This window comes from Chaetura pelagica, unplaced genomic scaffold (genome assembly GCF_000747805.2).
Source record: "Chaetura pelagica isolate M959 unplaced genomic scaffold, ChaPel_1.0 scaffold3, whole genome shotgun sequence".
Lineage (NCBI taxonomy): Eukaryota > Metazoa > Chordata > Aves > Apodiformes > Apodidae > Chaetura > Chaetura pelagica.
Genome location: NW_009952974.1, coordinates 9,723,030 through 9,744,420, shown reverse-complemented (window position 1 = coordinate 9,744,420; position 21,391 = coordinate 9,723,030). Strand labels below are relative to the sequence as shown.

General features: G+C 35.3%; 1 protein-coding gene across 6 annotated transcripts in view; it reads left to right on the top strand.

The window, feature by feature from the left end:
- LOC104387363 (sodium channel protein type 2 subunit alpha-like) overlaps positions 1-21,116 on the top strand; it is a 79,874-nt gene extending 58,758 nt beyond the window's left edge. For 4 of the 6 annotated variants that reach the window (XM_009996102.1, XM_009996107.1, XM_009996105.1 and 1 more), the window contains 9 exons: positions 220-374; positions 2,140-2,313; positions 7,533-7,655; positions 9,568-9,849; positions 12,925-12,978; positions 14,223-14,360; positions 16,133-16,237; positions 18,285-18,555; positions 19,472-21,116. In XM_009996102.1, coding sequence (XP_009994404.1) covers positions 220-374; positions 2,140-2,313; positions 7,533-7,655; positions 9,568-9,849; positions 12,925-12,978; positions 14,223-14,360; positions 16,133-16,237; positions 18,285-18,555; positions 19,472-20,664 — 2,495 coding nt within the window. In that variant the 3' untranslated portion in view covers positions 20,665-21,116. Of the gene's footprint in view, positions 1-219; positions 375-2,139; positions 2,314-7,532; positions 7,656-9,567; positions 9,850-12,924; positions 12,983-14,222; positions 14,361-16,132; positions 16,238-18,284; positions 18,556-19,471 lie in introns of all 6 variants that reach the window. The other 2 variants (XM_009996106.1, XM_009996103.1) reach the window with 1 other exon arrangement.
- Positions 21,117-21,391: the final 275 nt, after the last annotated feature.

The following is a 21,391-nucleotide window of genomic DNA, read 5'->3' as shown; positions in this document are numbered from 1 at the left end:
TTGTGAGACTCCGTGAATAAATGGAACAGTTACACACCAACTATCAAAAATATAAATGCTTTTTTGGATTGAGAATACTTATTAATATGTCTATAAGAGAAGATTCCAATGTTTAATTTTAAAAATTACTATAAAATCTGTTAAAGCTTATAACAATGTTGTTATCCCAGTAAATATTGACTTTGAAATAATTAGCTTTTGGATCTTAATCTAATCCAGGTTGCGTGCAGAAATTTCCATGTTGTCAAGTAAGTATAGAGGATGGCAAAGGAAAAATTTGGTGGAATCTCAGAAAAACCTGCTACAGTATAGTTGAGCACAACTGGTTTGAGACCTTCATTGTCTTCATGATTCTTCTCAGCAGTGGAGCACTAGTAAGTAGAAAAAATTGCATATGCTGAACATTTGAGTATCTCCTTATAAGCAACAGCAAAATTCAAGTTTGCTTCAGGAAGACCTGTTTTGCTTGGAGCTGTATAAAACTACCTGCATTCTGTTATTTCAAGATGGAATGAAACTTGGCCCAAACATGAAAATGTTTGTTAAATTTCACATTTCACTTTTTTAGTGATACTTTTGGTTTACCTCTGTAAACCTGATGCAATTTTATTTAAGCCAGCTTAGCTGCTCAAGATTTAAATTGCCTGCCAATTTTCAGCATGTTCATCAAGAGATTTGAGTACAAAGAACCATTGTTAATTGTGAATATATAGCTAAACGCATGATTTTAAGTCCTTGATTCTTTCTAGGCTCATCCACTTCTTGGATTCTGCTTACAGAATACCAAACAAAACAAACAAACAAAACAAACAAACAAACAAACAGAAATCATTGCTTCATTCTTTTATTTTTATTTTTTGGAGGCTGGTGATAGGGAGGACTGTGACAGCAGATTAAACCTAACAGCCATTTTCCAACAAGATTTACATTACCCATCTTTCCAGCTTTACTCAAGTGGAACTTTTGTATAGTATCAATATGCATAGTGTACATTCTAGCAAATGCTGCTGAACAAAGTGGGTGCCCAGGTGATAGAGGAGGCAGAGTTACTGAATGCCTTTGCTTCAGTCTTTACTGCTAAGGTCGGCTGGAAAGCAGCCCTATGGAGAAGGAACTGCACAGATAACAGCATCTCCTGGTGGGCAACTAGTTAACCATGAGGTGCAATGTGCCTGTGTGGCCAAGAAAGCAAATGGTATTCTTGGGTGCATTAAGAAGACTGCAGGTCCAGGCAGGTTATCCTCCCCCTCTACTCTGCCCTAGTGAGGCCAGATCTGGAGTACTGTGTCCAGTTCTGAGTTCCCTGTAAAAGAAAGGTGCTACTGTAAAGATTCCAGTGGAGGGCTGTGAGGATGATTAGGGAACTGGGGCACCTCTCTTTACGGAAAGACTCATAACACAGACCTGGGTCTGTTTAGCCTGCAGAAGACTAAGAGGGGATCTTATCAGTGCATATAAATATCTAAGCACCAAGTGTCAAGAGGATGGGGCCAAACTCTTCAGTGTTGCCCATCGCCAGGATGAGGGGCAATGGGCACAAATTGGAACACAGGAAGTTCTATCTGAACATGAAGAAAAACATCTTTACTTTGAGTGTGACAAAGCTGCCCAGAAAGGTTGTGGTGAACCTGTTTAGCAGGAGGGTTGGACTACGTGATCTCCAGACATCCCTTCCAACCTCTACCATTCTGTCATTTTGTCATTCTGTGAAATGCATTGTTCTTTAATTTGACTCTTAGGCACGAATTTGATTGATGGAGGAAATGTAATCTCCCTAACTGCTTTCTAGAATGGAATATACATATGTGGAACAGATTTCCTAAGAAAGGGGGTTTATTGTGTGTGTGTATGTGAAGGTTTCTTAATACCACAGTGAAGAAAAAGTCATGCTTAGAGTTTATTTCTTAGTTCATTAGTAAAATAGAATATATAAAAATTAAATTGCAGACAGAGAAGAATACATGACTTTGCTCCAATTTGTATCATGGTTAAAGATGGGAAATATGTAAAATAAGAGGATGCAGAGCAACAAGGGAATTACTATCTCTAACCTACTTATTTTCTATTGATTTATTCCTCCTTTTTCGGTCATATATATTCAGTGAAACATTAATAATGTCTGAATATATTTTTTCATAGGCTTTTGAAGATATATATATTGAACAGCGGAAAACTATCAAGACAATGCTCGAATATGCTGACAAAGTTTTTACATATATTTTTATTTTGGAAATGCTTTTAAAATGGGTAGCATATGGTTTTCAAATATATTTTACTAATGCCTGGTGCTGGCTGGACTTCCTGATTGTTGATGTAAGTACACAGTTTTTAATATTGTAAAATTCACTACAGTAAAGTTTTATGATGTAAAACTCATTACTACTAAGTAATATTCTTATCAACATGCAAGAACAATTCACATTGTAAAGCCATACTGCATTAGTAATAACCTGCAGCAATCTGGATGTGTTATTTAAAGTAAATTTATATGCCAGAAGGAAAAGATTGGCTGGCCATCATTTTGTTTGTTCTTCATGGTGAATAATTTCATACCCAGGATGTATCAAGCTTGAGATTTTATGAGGAAAAAAACCTAATTTTGAAACATGCTATTTTTAATGGACTCTGATTGTGCTACCCTATTCCTTAGCAAGCAAGACACTACATCATGCAAGTTTCTTCTACAGACATTACAGCTGTGCAAGTAAAATGACACATTTGGTCTAGATTTTATCTCAAGTTCTCAGAAATTCATCCCCCAGAACTATACTGTTATAATTTTTAGGAAGACAGAGAGCGAGTGGCTATTCGGTCTAAAAATTAATTAGTTTTAATAGGCTGACAATCTGCAATAGTTAAGTCAGCAATGAGTTGGCAGAGTTCATGATAGAAGAGAATACAAGACTCCTTGGCTGCCTTCCCAGCTGTGATATACTTCTCTGCAAAGGCATTGCTTATATTGTCAGAAGGGATCAGAGCTGGTTTTACTCCCAGAATATTTTGGTCTCTTGCCTTCACACATTATCTGACCCAGTTTGTTGGCTATATACATCCTCAGTGTGGAACTGAGAGATGGCTTCTCAGGGCAAATGTGCACTTATAGTAATTTCTGCCTAAGCTACCATATTTCTTGAGAAGTTTGCACAAAACCTGGTCCCATAAATACTTCTTTATGAATATATAATAGAAATGTATTGGATTTGTGACTTCCAGAGGAGAAAAAACCTAGCTAGATTGGCCAATAACTTAAAACTAAGTCCTCTTTTTTAACCTGCCCAAGTTAGTTTCGTCATCCTGTTAATATCTAGCTCTGTCCTGAAAATCTACACGAGAAGGGAATGGTGTGGTTTTCTTAATGGATGTTAATGCAGCAGACAGATGTTCCTTTCCAGGATTATGCTAAGAATGGATTTATTTTCAGATAAACTACAACTTAGGTTTTAATTATTCTTTTTGTAATACAAATGTAAATATATTATTCTAAGCCATACTCCATGGTTTCTTAATAATAGTTTAGCCTCAGAGATGCTGTTATCTGAGCAGGCTTTCAGAATTATAAAGAACATCTTCATAAGTAAAGCAGCTTATTTTGCCAACTTTTTACTCATACTTTTTAATTTTAGAAACTTAAAACTTAAATGAGATTGGAACCTTCTACTTTTGAAGAATGATATTCAATGTTCCCGAAAGTAGTACAAAAATCTCTTACTGTGCCTAAGGCTAATTCAGCAATTCTTTTAGCACCACCACACAGTACTTGAAAGAAATACATGAACTCGTGTGACCTTCTTACAGAAAAGGCAGTTAAAACAGGTGTGGTTCAGTGGCATTCTCCCAGTGAGAACACCAGTGAGCCCTCCTTCATTAGAAGTGACTGAAGAGAATGAAATTGTTTCATTCCATCCTCTAAAATTATTCAGGAGTAAACACTGATAGTTCTTTAGGGCTTTGACCTTTAATATCTTACACACCCGAGTCTCTCACTGTGAGAAACAGCCGTAGTTGCTCTCAGTGATAGGGACCAAATTAAGTCTTAACAACTACACTAAAAACTGGCAATTTTCACCTCTGTCAGTTTACAGCCATGCCAAATGACTCCTGATATATCTGGCTACCTGTTTAAGACCTTATCATGCCATCTCTCTGCCCCACTCTTCTGTTATATGCAAAAACAGCTGTAGCAAGGAGCAGATATTTAGGTGGAGAGCATTATCTACTCAAAATAATAATTTAGTAAATTAGTTAAATTTATTCACACTTACTAGTGGTTCAAGCTATTAAGTGTTTTTTGTTCTTACCCCTTTCTACAGAAGCCATTTGTTCTGAGTTTACTATGTCTAGGTTTTGATGTACAGCTGTAATGACTAAGTTGTCTTTGCCACATACAAAGCTAGGGGATAGGACATCAGGGAAGGAGACAGGGTATCTAGGAATACCCAAAGACTTCGTCACTCATTACAGTTGTTGCTATAGTTTTCTGCTATGATATGTAATCTTAGATAATCTTACATGGATACCATTTTATGCTGCACTTTATAAGGTGGTCCTATGATTTGGCATAGACACTTTTTTTTCCTAAACTATTTTGTTAATAAATTGTACTTGAATTAAACAGAAATAAATAAAATTTTTTTAAAAATAATGTATTTGCCAAATGCTGTGGGGCAGTAATGAATCTGTAAGTAGAATTAAATCTTTGACCTTCCTGAAATTGCTCATGCCTGATAAAATTCCAGTGGGTACAGTTTTTTAACAAATAAATGTAGCAAAACAACCCTGCAATTGGGTTTGTTGTATAGTAGTTGAAGTAGTTTGAAGTTGGTTATATTGATGGAATATATAATATTTCTTCTTATAGTTAAAAATATTTTGTGCTTTTCATTAAAAGATTTAAAGGATTTTAATTAAACTGTGCTCTTAACCTTTCTATGAGCTTGTTAGTAGCAACATTCTGGAAAAGATCAGGGTCACAATATACTAATACACTGAACGTTGTATGGACAGAATAAGAGGCAACTGCTGCCCTGACAACTTTGTAATAAAAATAAGAGGAAATATGAAGAGGAACATATTGATGTGTTGGGAAGACAGATACAGAAAAACATGTCACTTTGTCTTCCTAAACAGTCTCATGTCTTTATGTGTATCAAAACACGGTACACTATGATAACACTGGATAATCCAGAAATGAAATAAATTAATTAATTATTATGAAGGGATATTCAGCTGATATATGCATGAAACCTAAGGCTCTTGTTCTGTGAGTTAGAGAACAGAATCATAGCTTGTAATTAGGTATCTAAACAAAATTAATTTTTAATATTTGTCTGTCAAATATAATAAATTAAGAAGTATTCATTAAGTACATATAAGAGAAGCTACAAAAAGCACAAGAAAGGCTACATGGGGTCCAATGTCCTGTCTCCAAGAGTGTCAAAAGCACCTACCTGGAAAACTGATAAAATAGTATCTATCTTTCAAAAAAACAAACAAAAAATCATTACCTTCTCAACAGAAAGATAAATATCTAGATTTTCATTTCTCAAATCTTGTAGTTTGTTTTTATTCCTACTTAAGTGTAACACCTTAACACTCAAACTACATGAAAGACAGGATAAGCAGTGATGGAAGTGAGGCCTATTTGCCACTGAAGGACCTGGAATCAAATCACATAAATCAGCCTCGTCACCAAGTAGAAAAAAATTCATCTGGATGAAAATTTTAGGCTTAAATGCAAATACAGTCATTGTGGACCTGTATGACCAATGATCTGGCTCAGATTGCAACCCTGACGGAAAATCTTGAGCAGGGCTACTTGTCACTGCTAAGTTTCCAAACCTTTTTTTGCAACAGATGGTTCACACTGGAAGTTCTGTACACAATAACGTGGGCACGGAACCCTCCGGTTTTAACAAGTGAATGTAAAAATTCTTTTCACTATTTTAAGTTCATTTCCATTTCATCTGCGTGTATTCCTATTTCAAAAGAGACACATTTATTTTCACACCTGCTAGCAACAAAATGGGTGGAACAGATGACAGAAGACCAAGATAAGAAGACTTAGAAAACTAGAGCAGTACAGAATGGAACAGCTGTATATACTTATGCTGAATACACAATAGAATTAGTATCAACGAATTCATAGCAAATCTTTGCCTCTCATTTGAACCGTCCTTCAGAGGAAAATTTTTTGCTTACAACAGAACATGTACTTCTCTATGAAAAAAACTTCAGGTTTATGAAGTAGCAGCACTAGCACCATGTTAAGAAAGTTGTAAATAGGTTGAAATGAAAAGCACAAACTAGGCTGGAGGATGACTTACAATCGGAACCTAAAAGCAGCCAATATGGACAGGACCATTGAAGCTACAGCAATGTAACTGGCTTGTACGGGGGTTTGTTTGCAAAAGATAGCTACGGCACAGTGCTAGTTTGGGGAGAAAAGTAAAAAATGAAGGCTCCCTTAATTTGAGTTCAATTTTAAAAGAGATGTCCTGTAAAATGTGCTGTCTTTATACTGAAGTTTATCATCATGTCTGGGAATCTTGTTGATGTGAGTACATCAATGAATACTCTATTAAAAATACAGAGAATTCCATGTCTTGTTATCTCTGGATTATATTCAGTGTGGCTAAGGATAAAAAAGTACTCTCTCACTGTAGAATCACAGGACAAATAAATTCTATTTATGACAATTATTAATAACAATTACTGACAATAACTGATGTAATGGCAGAAAAAAATGTTATCCCCTGCAGATGAACAGACTTCAGATACAGACTGAAAATCAGTAAGATTTTCTTCTTAATATGCTTATAAATCACAGCAAGTTGCTTTACAAACTTATCCATTACAGCAAAAAAATAAGCCTTTCCTTTGACAAAAATAATTACATCCTGATATGTAATCCAGTTGAAAGGTCCAGTGATATGAATTCACTCCAATACTATTTTATGTTAGATTAATAGACATAGCAACATAGTAATAAATAATTTATTCTATCTGCTCTCAAATTGTCCTTTTGAGACATGATTTTGTAACTCTTGTGTTTGTGATTCATCTAATCATTATTTATGGATACAAATAATATAGGAAACCACCTGTTCATAAATAGGCAAAATCTTCCCACCATTGACAGTGAATGCCTATTTCTGTACAGACAATTATTTGAAGAACTATCTAGACAGAGGTACAGACGTGAACTTTTGAGGGATTTTTTTCAAGGACTGAAACATGCTTGTGTTGATTTATGTGTCTTCTGTGGTAGTAGAACTGAGTGAGACATGAGTAAGGTATGATACTTCCCCACTGTTGTTTCCAAAACTGGTAAAAGTAAGCAAATTAAATTATTTCACATTAACACTGTTTAAAACTCAGTTCCATTTGAGAAGCAGAGGAATTGCTCCTTCCTGAAGTGGATTTGCGAAAATTCCATTTGTCACTGTTGATCTTTCTGTTGATTGAATCTGTATTCCTTTTAAATAAGCACTGTGGATCAATTTTTATAATAATATTTTTCTGTATTTTTATAGGTCTCATTGGTTAGTTTAATAGCCAATGCTTTGGGCTATTCTGAGCTTGGTGCCATTAAATCACTTCGGACATTAAGAGCTTTAAGACCTTTAAGAGCCTTGTCACGATTTGAAGGAATGAGGGTGAGATAAAATGGATGAGTCTGAATGAATGTATGCAAACAAAAATTGATGTACAAATGTCACACTGAACTTCGTAAATGGGAATTCATGCAAAAATGTGTGGAAAAGAGGCCTACCAATATGTCCTTAGAGAAAAGATGTGTGAATTTGCAGATGAGACCTTGAGCTCATTACATTTGCCTGCTCACTGCAGCATAGTTGTGTTATCCCAGCCCCTTGACTGTAAAAATTAGCATAGATTTGTGGGCCTATATCAACAAGTAAAAGGACAAGAGGAATTTTAGAACAGAGGGTTGAGGTTCTTTTCTCCAGTGTAGCTGGCACTTTACTGTATAAATTCCTGAGCTACCTTCTATTCTCTTTTAGTTTGTCAGTGGTTCGGGATAGAACAGGATCATCCAGAAAAAAAAAACCCAAATCAAAACAAAATAAAAGGTGAAGAAGCTGACAACAGTGACACCGCAGAACCTAAAGCTTCCCTGTAGCTGGCTCCCTCTCTACCTGCCTGGAGAAAATAATCCCACAAAAAATACTGTAGTATTAGGGAAAGGTTCTCTGAATAGACACCTGAAATAAGGATGAAGTTGAAAGTATAGAAGGGGAGAGCTGGGAAATATTTTCTCAGCTACTGTTCTTTACTTCATATGAATACATCTGTTGCCACCTTACCTCTCCTCCTACACAACTAAATCCTTCCTGTTGAGGAAATTATTATTTTAATATTCTGCCAATCTGACACAGACAAAAAACCAAACTCAAACTATTCCAAGCTGTCTGCTGAAAATGCAGTCTAAGTTATTTCCTAGAAAAAAACGGAGGCATAAAACAAGGTACTGTTATTGAGAAATCTCATTTTAGTCTTCCACCTCAAATGCTGCAATACATGGTAGTAGTTTTGTCATAGGTCTTAAGTTGCCCAATAAATAGTGTGGTTTCTGTCTGGGTTGAGGTTGTTGCTATTCAAGAGGTGGCTACTGTAGCCAGTGTAGGGGAGTGCCATCACCACAAGGTTTTACATGATTTGCATTGTAAACAACACTTAAGTCCCTATCCAATAAATTGGCAAAAGCTCTACTGATCTTAGACTACTTTCAGTCAAATTAGTGAATGAAAAAACATTACTACTTTAAAAACCACGCACAAAAAACTACTGCAGTTGCTACCGATTTAGTAGAAATTATTGTCTGAGTATCTGCATCTCTCTTTTAGTTCAATCACAATTTGTAAAAGAAAATTTTTGTCAAGGGATTTAATCTGATCTTTTACTGCCACTTGCCCATGTAGAGTAGCTCAACTGTATTAAATGCAGCCAGTAAAAAAACTCCCCCCAAAAAACCACCAAAAGCTCTAATGTATAAGTCTAAAAGCAACTATAGTGAGCCAGGCAATTGAAAACCAAGACATTAATTATGTTACATTGTACGTAGATGTTAAAATACACTAGTGCCACTATATACATAAAGTTTCTGAGAATAAGATAATGAATAATGATAGTTTTACGTGCAGACATTTTTATTCAGTTTTCCACATCATCATTCCTTAATCTTTTTCTGGTTTATTTTCTATTTATAGGTTTTTATTTGTATCATTGGAATTTAACATTTATTTCTCTCTTTTTCTCTAGAGCACACACATTCTAAGAATTCATCTTGCTACTAACAGGTTTTCTTTTGCTTTTTGAGTTTTTTTCAGACTTTTGCTTTGTCCTGGTTTACATATTATTTCATTTCTTGCTTTTTTGCAATCTCATTAGTGTTTTTATTGAACTCTAAATAACACTTACCCCATACATTAGTAATGTAATAATTTAACTGTCCGTTCCATATTAATACTGTTTTAACATTTTGGAAGTTGTTTTGGTTTTTTTTCTGTTAACAAACTAAGTGGTTATTTTGTCTACTTTGTATACTAGGTGGTTGTAAATGCCCTTGTAGGAGCAATTCCATCTATCATGAACGTATTGCTGGTTTGTCTTATATTCTGGCTCATCTTCAGCATCATGGGAGTAAATCTGTTTGCTGGCAAGTACTATCACTGTGTCAACACCACAACTGGTGAGATGTTTCATGTCAGTGAAGTCAACAACTATACTCAGTGTGAGGAACTCATAAAAAACAATCAAACTGCCCGATGGAAAAATGTGAAAGTAAACTTCGATAATGTAGGAGCTGGATATCTTGCTCTGCTTCAAGTAGTAAGTAAATTTGCTTTTTTTTTAAAAAAAAAAAAAAAGTCTAGAAAAAATGGGCAAGTTAAGACTGTTAAGTAGTAGAATAATTTCTTCATAGCAAGGATATACAGCTTACACAACTCTATTACATTGTTACCTGTAATTTTTGTATTGATGATAGCACAGAAACTTTCCATTCCAAGGCTAGAAAATACAGTCTCATCATGGTGATAATGGGAAAAAAATTAAGTGGAAAAGGCACAAGAATCTTTTTAGTGGTGCACCATATAAACTTCAGGAATGCATTTCATGAGTCTTGGTGGACAAGGCTCAGGTACCTTGCCAGGCAGGAGGACGGACTTCAGCTTAAAAGAGGGCAGACATCCTAACTGTCTATCTGGCCTGAAGTGAGCAACCACTGCCAATGACTCCCACTTGATGTGTTCCTACGTATCTTTACTCATCCACAGCAACATTCTTTCACAGTCAAAATCCATTAATCTAGGCAGTTCTGGCACTATGAAATAACTTTTCTTTTGTCAACAACCTGGTCAAGGCAAAGTGGATTTTTCTTCATGTCAATACTCATATAAGGAACATGTTTTTAAGTTAGATAATTAAAATAAAAATATATAAAGCTGGTGTTTCCAGTGCAGGTATTCATTTAATAGGGGCTTGATTTTCCAGGCCTGGAAGTGGGTTTAGGGAAGGGAATCATAAATAATACAGTGTCTGAGATTGTGCCACCCAGTGTTACATGTAGCACTGAGCCAATTCTTTCTCTGTGATAATAATACTTGCACAAGAGGTCTGAAATGCTCTGAGAGAAATAGGAGCTGCCCGTGGACAGAATACGGATAGTTACTGATGGACAGATCCTAATGGAGTATTAGGTCTGATTAATCATACAACACTTGATGTTTGCAGAAAAACAGCCCTTGCTACTGAAATAAATGTTTCATTAAGAAGTACATGAAACTACAAACACATGTACAAACTCTGGGTAAAAGAGGAAAATGTGAAATAGCTCTATCATAAAAAATATTCATTATTTATAACTATCATATTCCACTAATGCTTGCTAAAGACTTTTTATAGGATAGTAAATAAATATTATCTTCTTATCTTTGTGAAGTATTAGATTTTATTGTATTGCATGGCACACTCATTCTATTAACTACTGCTACTTAGACAAAGTCTGTGAATTTTATTTCCCCTGCAAGTCCTTTGCCTATGCACTGTGGTACAGAAATGCCTTTATTCTAGGTACTCTGTCTATTTTTTTATTTATGGTAGAGAAATAAAACCCTTAGCTCTTTAAGGGCTCTTTGGTTTAGAATGTAGCTTCTGACACCTGATATCTGGCCAAAACACAAGCAAGAAAGAAAGCAATTCTTTTCAGACCATTGTGCTCTGTGGAATGACTTGACTATAATTTGACATACAGCTTCACTGTATTAAATTATCTCAGAAATATTATGGGATTGCTACCACTCTGATATTATCTGGCTGTCTAACAATGATACACTTGTTCCTTCTATTTTGGGGCAGGTCCCTAGCTGACCCTGATTTTCAAACTAAATACCTGACTTAAAACGTTTTGCCTCTAAATTCAATGTGACTTTCATGTGCTGAGTAGTAGTACTGAATGATGATTCTAATTCTCTGACTTCACATCTCATTGCTACCCTTGTACTAGAATTAAAGTGGACCATCTTATTACAAATACTTATATTTGAAAACGTATAAGGAAAACTTCTAGTCTTTTGAAGCTGTGACTGAATGTCATTCGTGTCACCAATCCAGACAGTGCTAATCTTTAATTACCATATAACTACTGTGGACCTTTCATTCTTCTTCTCTTTCTTTCTTTTTGTTCTGATTTTTTATTATTTTCCTTTTCAAATATTCCCTTCTGCCCTTTACATCTCCTGCTGAGATTAAGGGATCCTTGAGTATGTATCATGCCACCTCTTCTGCTGACAGGCTCCACTAACATTCTCTTTCCACTCTTCTGTATTTATTGCTCTTATCAAGCTCTGCTCCTCTTTTAATATTGCTATACAAAGTGCACTAAATGGCTGTCAGTTGTCAACTGAGCCAGAAAGATCTATGAAGCCTGGCTCCAAGCATACCTTCTTAGTATTTCACTGCAAGGTTCAGGAGAACGTGAACACTCTGAGAGTAAAAGTTTTCTGTTTTGAAAACTAGCAGTTGTACCAAAGTACCAGATCTGCTTCTGGCAAGCACAGATGCAAATATATTCCTTAGGATGGTTTCACTCCTGAATCTCTTCAGGAGGGATGCTCTTTATCAGTTAATTTCATAAGCTTTTTAGCTCTTTATTTCCTTTATTGTGAATAACCTTTTTAAACCCTGGCTGAAACCTGAGCAGGCACTCACACCTTCAAAAAGTGTATGTCATACCAACCCTTTGCTCTTCCTCAAAAAGTGGACATTGCATATCCATGAAAATCACCTTAGAGCAATCATGGCAGATATTTTTAATTCTTTATTCTATCTAGACAAAGTGTCTGTGGGAACTCAACACATAGTTTCATAAAAGTTAATCACAGCTCTTTAACAGTTCCCTTTTTGGTCTTCTGTAAATCTTATCCCTCAAGAACCAAGGTATATTTTGATTATAAACAGCCTGTTCCTTTTAGTTATGTAGAATTAAAGCATTTCTAAAAAATACCATGGCAGTTTAGCTATAGCAATAACATTCAGATGCATGTTGGTTTCTGTCCAGAAGTTGTATTGCTGATGGCATCAATTCATGCTGTAAACTTCACAAAAAGGCTGTCATCAGAAGTGATTCTGGTAAGTTCCACCTGACCAGCTCCAGCATTAATGTCTATCGGCTCCAAATACGTGCCCTTCCTAAAACTTTCAAAGCCTCATTTTAAAGACTTCTTGAATACTTAAAAAATACTTTCTAAAAACACCTAATATTACTAGGAAAAATATTTTATTATGCCTGTGTTATGAAATTTAGATACTATTTTGTTACAAGTTAACATGCAACTGGTGTGACCTAGTTATTGTCCACATCTTTAATTTTTATAGGGAAGATAAACAACTGTATTTTAATTCTAGGCTACTTTCAAAGGATGGATGGATATTATGTATGCTGCTGTTGATTCACGGGATGTAAGTGTAAGACTGTCAAAGATCATTTGGGTTTTATATTCTGATATACTTGCAGACCTATACATACATTATAATCTGTACCAATACATATTTTTTTACATTTAGTCTGAAAGAAACTTCTATGTAACTTCATGAATCTTAGAAGATATAGTGGAAAGAACTGATACTACTTATTCCTGCTTAGGCAAAAAGGTTAAATTAATTGATTTTTTAATTATTATTATTATTTTTTAAAGCTAATGCTAATGGAAAAAAAACACCAAAACAACCAAAACCAAAGAGACTTTTAAACCATTTCCTTTAGTAATGAATTCCTTTAGTATTAATTAATTTAAATTTATGTGATGGAATTATTACATATTGAATATATAATCTTGTTATATAGTTTGTAACTGCGTTTCATTTTTTCTTTAGGTTTAACACTTATGTTATCAAGCTATTTACGTGCAATTAGGCTTTGATTTAAGATAATCTTTTAGGATTTTTAGAGATTAGAATTTTATTTTGGCCACAAAACCAAAACTGTGTTTACCTTGTACCAAAAAAAAAGTGCAACACAGATGCCTGAGCTCCTTCTATGTATCCTAGGTTATAGTGACAGTGATTTCTGACATCACACAGTGACAATCTTCTCCTAGAGCAGTATCTCCTGTTTAATTAACTTCAGCATTTCTACACTTTAACACATTGGGCAGTAGAGGGTCAGGCATTGAGATGTGGACTCCAAAACAGTCAAAACAATAACAAAATCCTTAGAAATCTGCCTTAATTTACTGGAATTCATATAACACATTGAAGAAGAAATTTATTGAAAACATCTGTTCTTAGAAGGATGTAAGAACACTCATGTAAGACCAAAATTGGGGATTTAGTTGGTAATAACAACTACTATGTTGCATGAAAATATACTAAACATAATATAAAACATTTAGATTTATGCTGTTAGAATTTTAAGTATTAATGACTGCTCTCATTCCCACACTGCTTCTTCCCTCTATATGAGGAACTCTGTTTATATAAACTTAACTGTGTGCACATTTAATATGAAATTCCATATGAGTAATCATTCTGTCAGCTTCCAGTCCTCCAAATATTGATTGGAATGGACACATTTTGTCTTTTTAATAGCTGAGTGCAGTTTACAGCTTTTCTAGGTGATATAGCATAGAGTTATTAATTAATTATACACATTGTTTTTTACATCTAGTATTCTCAGGGGTGATTAAATGTATAATATTTTGTAGGTAGAAGATCAACCTAAGTATGAAGACAACCTGTATATGTATCTTTATTTTGTCATCTTCATTATATTTGGATCATTCTTTACCTTGAATCTTTTTATTGGTGTCATTATAGACAACTTCAACCAACAAAAAAAGAAGATAAGTATTTTAAATGTTTTCATAGTGTTGTAAATTATTAGTTATTATGAATTAATAACTTATTTATGTAAAGCAAATAAAAGTTTTTTCAAGTCCTTGAATAAAAATATAACCTTTTAAAATACAATCTGTGTTAAATCTGTCAGTGTGATTTTGACCTTTGCATTTCATAATTTTGACAAGTGAAGAGTGTAAATCCTGAGTTGTTCATAATACTTTGCAAATTGTACAAGAGTTAAAATTAGGATGCAAAAACCATATGTGCATTATTCTGTTGATTAAATGTAATATTATCTACCATAGAAGAGTTTCTTTTTAAATTAACTTTAAAGAATTAAGATAAACTAGTTTTAATTAATCTTAGAAACTGTTGACACTTCATGAAGATACAATATGGCATTGTGTTCATATAATAGCTCTGCAAACTGATTAAACAGTGGGTTAAAAGTACAATAGACTTCACATGAACAGCCTTAAAGATAGAAGTAAAAAAGTGTACACAAGAGCTCTATTTTTCTAACTTTTTTGTGAGAAATGAGATTAACTTGTTAGACACAAATACAATATAAAATTCATTAGCAATAATAAAGCAAGTACCAAAATAAAAATACAAAAGGAAGGATATCTTTTCTTTATACATTTGAAATGCAATTATATTTTAAATAATTATATTGATAATGCATGTCAATATATGCATTATCAATATATTATATATGCATCAATATATGCAGTTTTATTTGAAATAATTTTTCAAATCCAAAAATGGAAACAATCACCTTTAAAATATTTTGAAACCTCATGATTCTTAGCTTTCAACTGCCAAAAAGAACTAGAATCTCAGAATCATTCTAAATCTTTGTGTGCTGTGAAAAGGCACTTTCATATGATTTGGTTTTATCCAATCACCAAATGAAATGCAGCAGTACCAAACAGAATCTATGGTAAAAGTCAATTGTATGCTACAGAAATTTTTCCCTGTGAAAATATTCTTTAGCTTCTTAAAAGAGACATAAACATCTTGGGGCTGACTTCCTCAGTTTCTATCAGTTATGCCAGGCTTTAGGCTTTGATACCCGTTTAGCAGGCAGTGACTTTAACTGTGTTTCCATCTGACTTAGTCTAGACTCATCAATAAGCACAATTTACTTGATACTGAAATTCACTCAGTCAGTTGCACATCTGACTGGCAGCATGAGCATCTGTAAGCAAAGGCTAATTTGAGTTAGTCAAGGTTCCTGTGGTGTTTCAATTAACAATTTGCTCTGGCATGAGTTGGATTACTTTTCTTAAGCTTATATCAAAGGTGATTTTTTTTCTGTCATTAAAACCCTCAGATTAGACCCAAATACTCTCCCTTGACACAGCTTGTGCCTCAAAAGTTATCCCACTTTTAGATCTGGCTAGCTGTAATCCTAAAAGCCTATCTGTAATTTAGGACATGTAAGGCACTATACAGGCTCCTGTGCACTAAATATATCCTTATCAGTAAGTTATTTAACAAAATCAGCACAATAAGAACCATTTTAGCCATGTCAGCAAAAGTAAGCATGAAGACACTGGAAATACTCAACCATGAGCTTGACAAGGCACCAAAAATGGTATTTTTTGTGTTAGGAATGCATATGAGCATCCACACTAGAAATATCTGAATAGAATCACTTTTGCTATAGAAATAAAATACAAACGTAATGTTTTCTTACAGAGTGACATACTGTAGTTAAATGTTGTATGTGTGGACAGGATAGTAATTTGTTTCAATATTATTTATTTACTTTGGAGGTCAGGATATATTTATGACAGAAGAACAGAAGAAATATTACAATGCAATGAAAAAACTGGGATCTAAGAAGCCACAGAAACCAATACCAAGGCCAGTGGTAAGAGCTATTTGGTTTTAATACCCCTAACATTAAAAACTTACTTGGTAATATGATTTTAGCCAAAAAGAGAAGGTAATATGTCTGGAAAGAAAATATTTTTTCCATTTATTTTCTTGTAAAGGTAGACTAGGTTGTTCATATTTCCTTTAAAAATATACACTCTGAAGTATGACCTGTAAGATCTGATAAGGTTATTATGATAAATTTCATAATTCCCCGCTAAATCATAGAGAAGTACAGTTGATTGGATCATTTCTTGGTTCTTGTTACCCACAGATAAACTTCATTTTCTGTTTTGTTTTTTTTCTCCTCCCAGAGAATCTGTAGGAAATGGGGATGCACTGGCCCTTGCTGCTGAAGATGGAAGGGGGCAGTGGTCACCTAGTGTGAAGGAGTGAGACAGATGCAGATAATCTTATAGAATTAAAAAAATCCATAGGGGGTAAAGCAGAATTTAGGATAAACTTGTCTCTAAGATAAGAAACTACTCTGTTATTCACAGAATTCCTACAGTGTTTGGAAAAAATAAAATACTTGCTCCTTATGCACCAAGTGGTTAAAAACAGAGACATATGGCAATAGACATTTAGCTAAGTATTAAAGGAAAACTAGGATATTGTAGTCATGGTGTGTTTGAGACATGTAATTTCCCTGGTTCAACAATCTCACCAAGCACAAAATTTGCTTCTCAAGACCCAGGATAGTATTCCGGGCTGTGGCATGAGGCACAGGATATGTCTCCAACCATCCTGTACTTGCTTCCACCATTGTAAGCACATAGCGCTTACCCTGGCGGCTCTGAGGCAGTGTGATGTGGTCAATTTGCCAGGCCTCTCCAAACCTGTACTTTGACCACCTCCCCTCATACCACAGCCCGGAATACTATCCTGGGTCTTGAGAAGCAAATTTTGTGGAGACATGGTACTCCAGAGAGAATTGAGTCAGATAATGGGACACATTTCAAAAACAGTCTTGTCACTGACTGGGCAAAAGAGCATGGTATTGAATGGATCTACCATATCCCATACTATGCACAAGCCTCAGGGAAAGTTGAAAGGTACAATGGTTTGTTGAAGGCTACCCTGAAGGCAATGGGTGGTGGAACTTTCAAAAACTGGGATAAAAATTTGGCAAAGGCCACCTGGTTAGTTAATACCAGGGGATCCATCCATCGGGATGGGCCTGCTCAGTCAGACCTTTTGCATACTGCAGATGGGGATAAAGTCCCTGTGGTATGTGAAAGAAACCTGCTGGGTAAAAGTGTTTGGGTCTATCCTGCTTCAGGCAAAGGTAAACCTGTCCGGGGTATTGCTTTTGCTCAGGGACCTGGACATACCTGGTGTGTAATGATGGAAGATGGTGAAGTACAATATGTACCTGAAGGTAATCTGACTTTGGGAGAGAATCCTTAATTTGACAGTTGGTAAGGTATAGAGCCTGTATGTAATATATGGAATGGAGTATCTTTGGCCAATTTTGCTGTCCATCTAACTCAGCCTCCTACGGGGGGGTCACAGATCTCCCCATAGTGTCTGAGCTGGCAGAGTGCAGGTGCAGCCTTGAAGCCTCAGTAGTTAGAAAAACATTCCACTGTCTTATCAGCCTAGCAGAACACACTGTTGCTAGTTACAAGAGAGCTTACTGAAGGAAAAAAAAATCAGTAAAAAGAAAAATTGGCTTCATCCTGGCTCAAACCAGGACAGTAATGTAAAACCAGCTAAGAGATAAGAAAATTAATTCCCATTTGGCTGGTACTCTTGCTGGGTATCAAGTTAATATCACCAATAAAATCAACTGTTGATGTTATTACTAGTATTATTGCATTGTTACCCTTCCCATTCCTTAAGGTAACAGTGATACACTTCTTGATCCACCCTAAGAGGATGAGACACAAGTCAGCATGGGTTTGGTGTTTATCAACAGGTGTATTGTGAATGGGTCTTGCTTTGCACTCCTAAATCTTGCAGGGGCTTGTTTTCCATTTGGCATTTGTAAATACAAATATTTTCAGACTATAAACTGTCTTTCATCTTTGTTTTTGCAGAACAAATTCCAAGGCATGGTCTTTGATTTTGTAACCAAACAAGTATTTGACATCAGCATCATGATACTCATCTGCCTTAACATGGTCACAATGATGGTAGAAACAGATGACCAGAGTAAAGAAATGGAAACAATTTTATCCCGGATTAACCTTGTGTTCATTATCCTTTTCACTGGAGAATTTGTCCTGAAGTTGATTTCACTTCGCCATTACTACTTCACTATAGGCTGGAATATTTTTGATTTTGTGGTTGTGATTCTCTCCATAGTGGGTAAGAGCAATTCCCTTTCTAGAAGGAACGAGTAGAAAGGAAAGAGAACATTTGTTTCAACAATATTATGATACAGAACATGAAAGTTTCTGTTTCCTATATGATTGACATGTTGAATCAGACCTACATGACCTGAATCAGACAATGTATGAAATGTCGCATATAAGATTTTTATTTCTCCCATTAGATTCACCGTCATCTGCCACCTCAAAAAAAACAACTTAACGATTTGGCACATTAGGTTAACATGTACAAATATAAAGAGGAATGTTTAGTGGTATATATGAACTAACCACAAATTTGCTTTCAATACTAAAAAGGAAAAGTATGTGAAGGGGGTGAGATTTTTAATTGCTTTTGCTAACAAAGGTCTTGGTGAATATTTAGATTTCTTTCAACTAAAACCTTATGGCACTCCAAGGTGCAAATGACTTGTGTGACAACATCTAAGTCTTAAAGAGTGATACACCTGAGAGCAGCTGTGGATCCTCAGGTTAAAAAAAATATATATATCTATAAATAAAACCACTAATTTGTGGAAATTAAGCCAATAAAGACCTTAATAAAAAACAGTGGTAATAGGGTCAGCTTCAAGAATGAATGTTTCTCAGGCAGAAACATCTCTTTCCAGGCTGCTCTAGGCATAACTGAAAGCTCAGACAGATGCTAGCTACCTTGCCACAAGCAGTCTTCTTTCATTTACTTAATTCCCTTCTCTAGATAACACTGCAACATAAGAAGGGTGCTTTCATCTTAGTATCAGCTTTCAATAATGTAATAATTTGTATGATGTTTTGCCATAACATAGACTCCTTATACTGATTATTTTGGAAACAGCAATAAAGAAATCTTTCTACAGGTAATGAATGAATAAATTTAAAGTGGTTGTTTTTTTTTTAATTTCTTTTTCCTCTAGGTATGTTCTTAGCAGAGATGATTGAGAAATATTTTGTATCCCCCACACTCTTCAGAGTCATCCGACTTGCCAGAATCGGTCGAATCCTGCGTCTCATTAAGGGCGCTAAGGGGATCCGCACTCTGCTTTTTGCTCTCATGATGTCTCTTCCTGCTTTGTTCAACATTGGTCTGCTGCTCTTCCTGGTCATGTTTATCTATGCGATATTTGGCATGTCCAACTTTGCCTATGTTAAGAGGGAAGTTGGAATTGATGACATGTTCAACTTTGAAACCTTTGGCAACAGCATGCTCTGCCTTTTTCAAATTACCACATCTGCTGGCTGGGATGGTTTGCTGGCCCCAATTCTTAACAGTGGGGAGCCAGATTGTGACCCCCATAGAGATCATCCAGGGAGTTCTGTGAAAGGTGACTGTGGGAACCCTTCTGTTGGGATTTTCTTCTTTGTCAGCTACATTATCATATCATTTCTGGTAGTGGTGAACATGTACATTGCTGTCATTTTGGAGAACTTCAGTGTTGCTACTGAAGAAAGTGCTGAACCCTTGAGTGAGGATGACTTTGAGATGTTCTATGAAGTTTGGGAGAAGTTTGATCCTGATGCAACACAATTCATAGAATATAGTAAGCTGTCAGACTTTGCAGCTTCATTAGATCCTCCTCTTCTTTTAGCAAAACCAAACAAAGTCCAGCTTATTGCAATGGACCTGCCCATGGTAAGCGGTGACAGAATTCACTGCTTGGACATCCTGTTTGCTTTCACAAAGCGTGTTTTGGGGGAAAGTGGGGAGATGGATGCCCTGAGAATACAGATGGAAGATCGGTTTATGGCAGCCAATCCTTCAAAAGTGTCCTATGAACCAATCACAACTACATTAAAACGGAAACAGGAGGAAGTATCTGCTGTCATTATTCAACGGGCTTACAGACGTCACCTTTTAAGGCAAAAAGTCAAAAAGGTGTCTAGCATTTATAACAAAAATAAAAACAAAGAAGGAGATGGACTAGTTATAAAAGAGATAATTATTGATAAACTAAATGGGAACTCCACTCCAGAAAAAACAGATGAGAGTTCCTCTACAACTTCTCCACCTTCCTATGACAGTGTAACAAAGCCAGACAAAGAAAAATATGAAAAAGATAAAGCAGAAAAAAACTACAAAGGTAAAGATGTCAGGGAAAATAAAAAATAAAGATCTAGTAATTCTGCTTTTGGGACAACTTGTTTACAGTCTTAGGGAATGAAGCATCAACTGGACTCCTGCAGGAGGTTTATGCCAAACTGACAGTTTTTACACATATATATGCGTGTGTGTGCGTGTGCGTGTGTGTATATATATACACATTATATATATACTTAAGGTCAGTGCCTATAACAAAACAGTGAACCTTCATCATCAAACTGTGACTCTGTGAATCAGGGTAACAAACTTGACAAGAGGTTACTGTTTTTACTACAGCTGACACTGCTAAGAATGAGGGGAAAAGTGGCTCCACAGAAAACATGGAGCATGAAATTAGTGCAAAGTGATACTTTTCTGTGTTTCACATACACATAGAACAGTAATTCTCTTCACTGTTTGTAATGCAACTGCTACATTTGTCATATTTTTACAAAATCAGTATTAGTGTATTTATCATTTTTTAATTCAGAAGTTGTTTACTATTATATGTGACTATTTTTGTAATAGGTTTTATGTTGGGGAAAGAGGTATGAGGACCAGGTGTTCTATTCTCTGATACTCTATAATATACAGACAGAACTGATGTGCATAGGCAATCATGTCAATCATGCATAAATAAAAATATGACATTGCACAAAGCTAAAGATTTTAAGAACTTCCATGTTTCAGGGTTGTTCTTAAATTTGAGGCATTCTAACTACTTGTATGGCTGCATCCAGATTATGTGCACCCAGAC